The 9,134-nt window shown below is 33.4% G+C and overlaps 1 protein-coding gene across 1 annotated transcript; it reads right to left on the bottom strand.

Annotated features, from left to right (window-relative positions):
* Window positions 1-4,553: 4,553 nt before the first annotated feature.
* LOC134252985 (uncharacterized) lies at window positions 4,554-8,965 on the bottom strand (the record flags this gene model as incomplete). Its single annotated transcript, XM_062735512.1, has 6 exons — window positions 4,554-4,697; window positions 4,980-5,061; window positions 6,199-6,350; window positions 7,271-7,444; window positions 7,654-7,753; window positions 8,763-8,965. Coding segments are annotated over 6 exons (855 nt in total), but the record flags the coding sequence as incomplete, so codon positions are not given.
* Window positions 8,966-9,134: the final 169 nt, after the last annotated feature.

The following is a 9,134-nucleotide window of genomic DNA, read 5'->3' as shown; positions in this document are numbered from 1 at the left end:
ACATTCTGCTTGCATAAACAAGTGTGAATCGGAGAGAAAAGGGTTAGTTTTTGCATTTATTCAATTTCCTATAAAGAGAAAATCGAACTGCTAAATTATTTTTTCACATCGATCTCTGATAGAAAAACAAAATGTAGTGGGGAATACGAGTTGTCAACATTCAAGTCCAAAGTTGTAGAAAGTTTCAGTGACTTATATATCCAAGAAAGCGAGATTATTGATATGTCTCTATTCTCCCTCTAAGTAAAGCTGTGGACCCTGATTGTATTAGCCACAAAATGTTAAAATCTTGTAAAGAAACAATAGCTAAGCCACTTTCTTAATTATTTAATAAATCCCTAAGACTTAAGGTTTATCCTCAAAGTTGGAAACTAGCACATGTCCTACCACTATTTAAAAAGGACGACCCAGCAGTGATTTCAAATTACAGACCTGTATCTCTTTTGAGTTGTGCTAGCAAACCTTTTGAAAGATTTATTTTAAATACATGAATAATTTTTTTTTCACACAAATAATTTGTTCTACAAATTTCAGGCAGGTCAGCCTGGTCACTCTACTCTGTATAAACTTTTAGAAACATACTATTGTTAAAAGTGTTAATGAAGGGAAACATTGCTGTATGGTAATCTTTGATTAATTTATCTAAAGCTTTCGATAGAGTTTGGCAAAAGCAGGGGCGTAGTATACGGGGGGGCCAGCCCCCCCCCACTTTTTTTCCCAACCTAACTTACACTATAGGAAATGTTAATTGAAGGCCTGGTTCCCCCCCCCCCCCCACTGTTAGAAATGTACCGAAAATGTGGTCCTAGAATTGGTACTAAAAGTAGTTGACACTGAGAAAAAGAGTTTACCTCCCCCCCCCCCCCACACACACACACACACACAAAATAGGATTCGACTTTGGGCAACTTTTCCCTGTTTTCTTTTTTTTTTTTTTTTTTGCTTGTCTACTTTTTCATGTAAGTAAAAAAATTTTTTGTCTGCCTGCCCCCCCCCCACTTTCAAAAACGATGCTACGCCACTAAAGGGATTGATTTATAAGCTTAAAATGTATGGTGTCTCAGGTAATAGTTTAGAATGGTTGGAAAGTTACCTTAACAATAGAAAACAAAAAGTCATGTATAAAAATCTATTTTCTTCCGTGAAGAACGTGTATGCTGGGGTACAACTATAGGGCACATATAGTTTTTCTTTACTTGTGACTGTTGATTTTACTTTTGTATTTTACGAAGTGTATTTTTTTTTCATGCAATCTTGTTATATAAGCACAATTGTTGCATTCGAACGATCTCAATCACACATGTGTACCACGCTTTTTAATATTGTATATATAACTTCTCTGATACTTAGATGTTAAAATGTCATCTACCTTTATTATAAATGTTGAACACAGAGTTGTTAATGAAATATTTTACGGTTTTTCGATTTTATTTTTTTTATTTTAATTTTGTTGTCTTAAAGGTATTGTTGTGGGTAGTTTAAAACATCGACATTAGAAAACAAGTGATTGTGTAGCTCCAAATATTTTTTGTGTGTGTTTTTATGTTTATAACAGTAATTTCTGGTCATGAGAAACAGCTAATTTTTATGCCGTGGTGGATAAACAGAGAGTATCGTCAGAGACAGGATAATATCAATCATTAAAATTTTTGTTGTACTCAGATGGAAGACAAGGTCGACAATAATGATATACAATATTTTTGGTAAGATAATTCTGGGTTAAGCGAATAGTCTTAACCCACAGTGCGAGGTTTATGTTCAATGCGTTCGGTATCAATTGTTCGAATTTTTTGCTGAGGTAATAGCTATTCCAAGGAGCCTTGCCGACTCTACCCAGAGAAAAAGCCTAGGCAAAGTGTACTAGTTTAAAGATTACTTCTGACCTTGAGTACGTTTTAAACTTTTAATGCACTTTTGAAATAATTTCCAATCTTTTGCATAATCTTTAAGGTTTCGTCAAAGGTCAGCATGACTAAAAAATATTTTTACATTAGCTCCAAAACTATGCGTGGTATAAAGTCAAAACGTTTACAGTTTATAAATATATCATTGATTAATAGATAAAGAGTATCGTTTGATAACAAATATTTTTAAAAAGATATTTTTTAAGAAAAATTGTATCAGAAAATGTACATATTTAAAGAAAAATGCACCTGCTTTTTATTAAGCGGTTAGCTTCGCTAACCGCTTTATGGCATGTATCGACACCGGAAACTTCCATAAGGCGCTACCTATCGACAACAGAAACTTCAACAAAGCCTCTACCTATGATTTGTTTCTAACACATATAACATATGTTAAATAAAATCAAGACTATCAAAACAACATAATCTTTCGGTTTTTAATTTTTATCTGATTTTGTTTGTCAATGAAATAAATTTATAATTGTTGTATTTTAAAATTTTATGTATAGGAGCATTTGGTGTCGAGATTAAATTTCCGTGACGTCAGCTGATGGCGATCCGGCCCTGTGACGAAATTCGAAGTCAGCATGAAGTTTAGCTGATAACATTATCAACGCGTTGGATTTAAACTTAAGGAAGAAATATATAGCGAGAAATATCATATTTGAACCCAATGCTACACGAAAACCAGTAGGCATATCCGATTTATGTGTTAAATTGAAGCCTGAATTGAACAGGGGGTCAAAATGGCGTTGCACACCTTGTGTATTTAAACTGTACATAGAGGGGTAGAATGTTTCGATATTTGGCTAATTTAGAGACTTACTGATAAAAATTCAGGTGCCTGTGATTAATTATAAGGCACCCCTCATGAACAATAAATATTTGATCGAATTATGCTACTGGCACAGAAAAGACGGGTTAATTACTGGCTTAAGGGGTTGAAGGTTATTACAGACTGCAAAACATCGGAGAATCTCTCGATCGAGTTTCATTTTCCTTGCCAAAATATTTAGCCATCCCTTTAATTGACTTAAGTAATACTAGTACATGAAGAAAGCCTTTATATAAAAAAAACTGAATACATCTGCAGGGTTCTCCATCATTTGAAATTTTACTGTGTTGCAGAGTTTACGTGAAGCACTAAAATTTCGCGCTATTTGAGATCAAATTCGCAACTGAATTACTTTTCATTAAAATTATATAGGAATATATGCGCACACTTTTTAAAATAAATCACTATTTCGATGTACAAATATTTTCGTCATACATATCAATAAAAGTAAAAGCACGTGCTATGAAAAGCAGGGGAAATTCTGATCGATACAATCAAACTGATTACCACTTTTGAAAGTAAATTTGTTGTACTTTTTTGTCAGTTTTTTTTTTATCAAATTACCGAATTGCAAAGGAAAAAATAGGGAAACTTCCGACAGGATGATATTCTTACGAGTTCCTTGAAAATTTAAAACAATTTATCAATTTAATGATTTCGGTAAAATGTTATGTTTGATTAAAGTTTCAGTTTGAGAGAATTTATATGTTTTGATTTTCTGATTATCACATATATTACTGTGTCGGCAAATTTTTTACTGTGTCGCATGCATAAAATTTTAATCGTTACTGTGTCGGAGAAAATTTTGCTGTGTCGGGAGCAACACAGTAAAACAGCTCATGGAGAACCCTGCATCTGTAAGCTGTACAGTTATAGATTACTTCCATAATGAAACGTTTGTTTTCTTCTCCTTTTTTTCTCAATTGAAATTATTTAAAAGATGATGAAAGCTTTGTTTCCAGGGATAAATTCTGTACTCAGTCTAATCATTACAAACGATTATAAACGATCACATTATTTAAATATTTGCCAAATACTCAGTATATGTTCGTTTATATATATCGTGCTTGCAAGACTCTTTTCTGAATTATTGTCATGTACCATTTACTAATTCGAACATATTTATTGTATTTAAAGTCAATAGTGTACATTTCTTAAAACTTTATTATCTTGTTTACTTGTTTACCGTCTTCCTTGGAAGACGGTATTGTATAGTTGAAGTCTTTTTACAGTCTTCGGACTATGCACTTCCTCTCTTTTGTGATTGGTAGAAATTGCATGATGAGAAAATTTTCAATTATTTCATTGGTTGAAATGCTGTTCAAGGCAAGAGAGATAACTTTCTGATGATCTAATTTTCGTACGACTTAACAATTTTGCAAGATTTTCAATCTTAAAAAAATGACAAAACGAACAACAAAATCAGCAGTAATGAATTCTTAAAAACATGGTATTTTTTATAGCAATAAATAAAAAGGTCTCTTTAATTCCATTTTAAATAAAATTTGATTTTTCTTGCTTGCAGGCTTTACAATTTGTTATTATTCTTTTCCCCTTTCTTGTTTGAAGAAGGGAATGGAATCAGCCGAGGTTTGCCGAAATTTCTCGGCCAATCAAAGTTTACGGAGATGACCGAGCGACAACCGTGGTAGGGCTAATGCCAGTAAAAAGCTAACGTAGAAATACAAAATTCAAAAGAATTAAACAGCCTGATAGGTGTAGATCAGTTTATTGTTTAAGATTGTTGCTAAAGACGGTAAGCTTTTTTAAAAAGCTCTACTTGTTTTATTAACATTTATCCGGAAAGAGATTACCTTCGCCATCTAGTTGAAGGGAATATTTCTGAGCATAACTCTCAACTTTGACTCCAATAATAGTAGTGTTAAAGTGATCGTCATGTGTACAATTGATCTTCACTATAGACTCTTCAGAGGTCAAAGCATGTAAATTATCATTTCCTGACAAAAAATACACATTATTAAGTTTCAGTGTGTAAGTGTATGTCTTAAATAAACACAAAAAATAAATAATTAAACAAGATAAAATTTCAACAAAATATTATGCCTTGCTGATGTGTACCATGCTTCTCTCTTTTTTTTTTTATAAAATATTCTAAAGCAGTAAAATTTCTGGATTAACTAATTTATGTATTTTTATGAGACCTACTGTACCGCAAACTATTGTTATTAAGATCATTCAAATGGCAATTAATTAAAATGAAAAAGAACTTTTTTACATACCGATCCATTCATTTGGTCTACCATACCGGAAAACAATCCAGGTTTTGTTATATGAAGGTAGAATATTGAAATCTTGAATAACCTTTTGATATAAAAGGGGTAAACACTTTTGAAGATATTGACTTAATCTGCATATGCGCATCATTTCAAGAAAATATTGATTGTATGTTTATATCAAAAGACAGAAAAAATCTTAGTGTTGGTTTTTACCAAATATACTAGTATTAAGAAAAGTAGTCAACGGTCTTTACTAGTATATCAGTAAGGGGGCAAAAATATTATTGCATATATTGAATCCTCTATCAAAACGTTGCTAAATATTTTTTTTCAGACTTACATCTATAGTCATAAAATTTGTATAAACTTTGTGTATTAGCTGAAAATATATTCCTGATTTTCGCTTTTTTTTGTCTGATAATTTTGTTAATGTGTTCTTAATTTTGTGAATAGAATCTTTTAATGATTCTTGTTTTTATTATATTTATAACAGAAGGAAACCGTGGGTGTGAGTAGTCGAGAGGGGTGCTTGAAAAAGACAATGGTAATCTAACAACCAAGCTCTATGAACAACGTGATGCCTTTAACTTTTCTATCGTCAGCTTCCCTTACTTATGCAGCAATATACCTTCATCACGTACATCGGAGTTTATATATGTCAAGTTGATGAAACAAGAATATCAGCAGTCTCGTTTTAAAGTCATCATTTCGTGAATACAATTTATCATTGAGTCAAATGCTGAATTACGTTTTTCAAACTAATTGGTAGTCCATTATTTATATACTGAATTGACGACGGATTTTCCCGTTTTTTTCCTGATTATGGCAAGGAGCACGCCGCGGGTGTGACGGGTCGGCAGGGGATGCTTACTCCTCCATGGCACCTGATCCCACCTCTGATGTTTTGGAGGTCTGTGTTTGCTCTGCTCCTGTTTTGTATTGTTTTATCGACTTTTGATCTTGAATACTGTTCGTTATCTTCATATATTTCATTCTAGCGTTCAGTGTTTGCCCTCATATGTTTTTTAATGGAGTTTTGAGTTAGATAATTGTTCGTCATCTTCATATTCTATTCAACGATTTTTTTAGAGATGTAAGCAGCAAAAAGAAAAATTGTTGTTTGGGTTTCATTGTTCGATGCTACTTGAATTCTGTAATTGAAGAGGAAGGAATTGTGATGCATAAAACTAATTATTTTCCCGTCGATTTCTTATCATCTCACCGTCCATCCTCTTAACAATCCCGTATCATTCTCCGCCATTTTACAAGCCACCATGATGTTCTGTGAAAAGAATTGCTGTTGGGGGTTAATGTAATACACTCCGTCAGTTCTTTCTCCATGTACCTCATAATATTCAAGGCAGTCTTTTGGGGCTACATAAAAGACAACATTATAAAAATTGTCAAAATGAACATCAGTTACGTCACCTTTTTCCAAGTGAAAGAGGGTTTTCTCCAAACTGATTTTTTTTTTGATAATCCACTTGGCTAAATTCAGAGTGAACTTTTACAGCAAAATTATACATGCATTACTAGTAATATTGTAGGATCTGCATGGTGTATTTATTCCACAAAGTATATTTAATGGCACTTTCGTTATTAGGCTGAGCCCCAATACAGCGTAAGAGTCATCATGTTTGGTTTTATTTTATTGAAATGGTGATGAAAACACCAGGTTACCGTTGCGTCAGGTAAGCGTTCTTACGAACGACTCTCTTATTAATTTGTTATAATTTAAAAGAGGTCATACTGGCAAAATATTATACCGACCATGTTTGACGACACTGATAAGCATGAGCAATTTTGGGATTATACGTAACTGCTAAGTTCTTCAGCATTGAAAATATTTATTACATTTTGAAATGACTACCAAATACATAAGACAGTAAATTCTTTCATTTCATCACGTTTCTTTTTGTTGTTAATTTCTTATGTACCTTTGCAAGGCGATGCTTACCAAATACAAATACTATACACCACTATTTGTATAAATCACACAAATATGTATCAAACTGATTTTTGAATTTTCGAATTCTAATGTCTTTTAGCAGTTCACGAGGTCAATTATTGACAAAGAGTTGATGAAACAAGAATATCGGCAGTCTTAATAAAAGTAATCATTTCATGTGTTCTATGCTTCATTCATTTCATACATGGTTCAAAGTACAATACACTCATGAAAAAAAAAATCGCAAAAAAAAATTCAGCAAAATGCCCTCAGGATCATTTTTTTTGTTTGTAATTTATTTGAACTTTTATCCAATGCTTGCTAGGGTCCAGTAAAATTGACCTACCTATGCAATGCAGGTAAATCACCCACCAACCATTCGCATTACAAACTGCAAATTTACTTCCTCTGCTTTCGAAAAGACGAAATTGGTCTCCACATTTAAGTTCTGCTGTACTGTCTATGTTGTTATCCACATAATGAGTTATAGTTGTGTATGTTCGATATAGGTTTCCACAATCTTTAAAGAAACCAATTGTAATTCTATCAGAATTTTCGCAAGTCTTTCTGTAATCAACATATTCTTGATTACGTTCATATCTTTTTAAAAGCGAACACATTTCAACTGTTATGTATTTATCTAATTATTTTTATTAATTCACATTTTCCCTAGCATGTTGATTTATTATTACTTCTGATTTAGATAGATAACAACCTATTTCTACCTACTTGATGATTCACAATAAGGGGGTCCTGAAGGTGTGTAAATTGAGCACTTTTGTGTAGATGTACAACGTCGACGATGACTTTCACATCCTCCGTCCAATAACTGAAAAACAATGCCATATAATAAATTATTATATAGTCTATTTAATCTATACAAGCGCAAACAGTTTCGCAGGATTATTTTTACCCATTTGGACGTCTCACACATAGCGAAACTCGGAAAGGAAAACACGGATGTTACAAATTTTAATCTGGACTTTTTTTAAATTTAAACAACGAAAGTTTTTAAATGAAAATGGTGTCGTCATGCAGCCTTTAAAGTCTTATTCATTCAAACCCGGACTATATAATAAAACAATCATGGACTCTTTTGGTGTTGAATATGGTTTGTTATTCACCAGAAAAGCATCAATATTGACCTCGGCTCCATATTCAACACCAAAAGAGTCCATAATAACCAAATTTAATATGGTTAAACTTTTCACATTTTCATCTTCTTCTCAAGAACCACTGGGCCAATTTAAACCAAACTTGCCACAAAGTATGCTTAGTGAAGGGGATTAAAGTTTGTTCAAATGAAGGGCCACGCCCTCTTCCAAGGGGAGATAATTATGAAATAGTGAAAAATTAATAGCATTTTTTAAAAAATCTTCTTCTCAAGAACCACTGGGCCAGGAAAGATGAAACTTATGTGGAAGCATCCTCAGGTAGTGTAGATTCAAGTTTGTTTAAATCATGACCCCCGGGGTAGGGTGGGGCCACATAATGGCCGATCAAAGTTTTACATAGGAGTATATAGGAAATATCTTTAAAAAAATCTTCTTCTCAAGAACCACTGGGCCAGGAAAGATGAAACTCATGTGAAATCATCCTCAGGTAGTGTAGATTCAAGTTTGTTCAAATCATGACCCCAGGAGCTAGGGTGGGGCCACAATGGCCGATCAAAGTTTTACACAGGAATATATAGGAAAATCTTAAAATCTTAAAATCTCTTCAAATCATTGGATTTTTCAACGGAAATACAAAAAAAGGGGTGATTAAGGTTTAATGGTGTTTACCTAGTGACGTTTTATCATCATGGTGGTCCCCTTCACTGACGTCCCCCGCTCTACTGTGGGGTACCATGGTTTGACCCAGTACTCCTGGGACCAGGGTCCGTTGAGGAAGGCGTGGTGACAATGGTTAAACCACCAGCCTCCTCTCAAGTAAGCAGCACAGTTACCATCACTCCACCTGTCATTATCCCTGTCTGGAGTGGTGAAATACATCCCAGACAGATTTTTGTAAGAATTACCCGTGTCTAATATAGCGTCACCTGTATAAGTAAAGAATATAAAAATTCAGAAAAACAACGAATATGACCTCATTAACATACTGTTTCCTGAAATACAATATAATAACAATATAAATAGACACAACATTCATCTCACTCCATCTGTCATTATCTCTGTCTGGGGTGGAGAATACTCCCGACAGGTAATGGC

This window comes from Saccostrea cucullata, unplaced genomic scaffold, assembly GCF_032062105.1.
Source record: "Saccostrea cucullata isolate Sc308-1 unplaced genomic scaffold, CSIRO_AGI_Scuc_v1 ctg18414, whole genome shotgun sequence".
NCBI lineage: Eukaryota > Metazoa > Mollusca > Bivalvia > Ostreida > Ostreidae > Saccostrea > Saccostrea cuccullata.
This window is presented reverse-complemented; position numbering and strand designations above follow the sequence as displayed.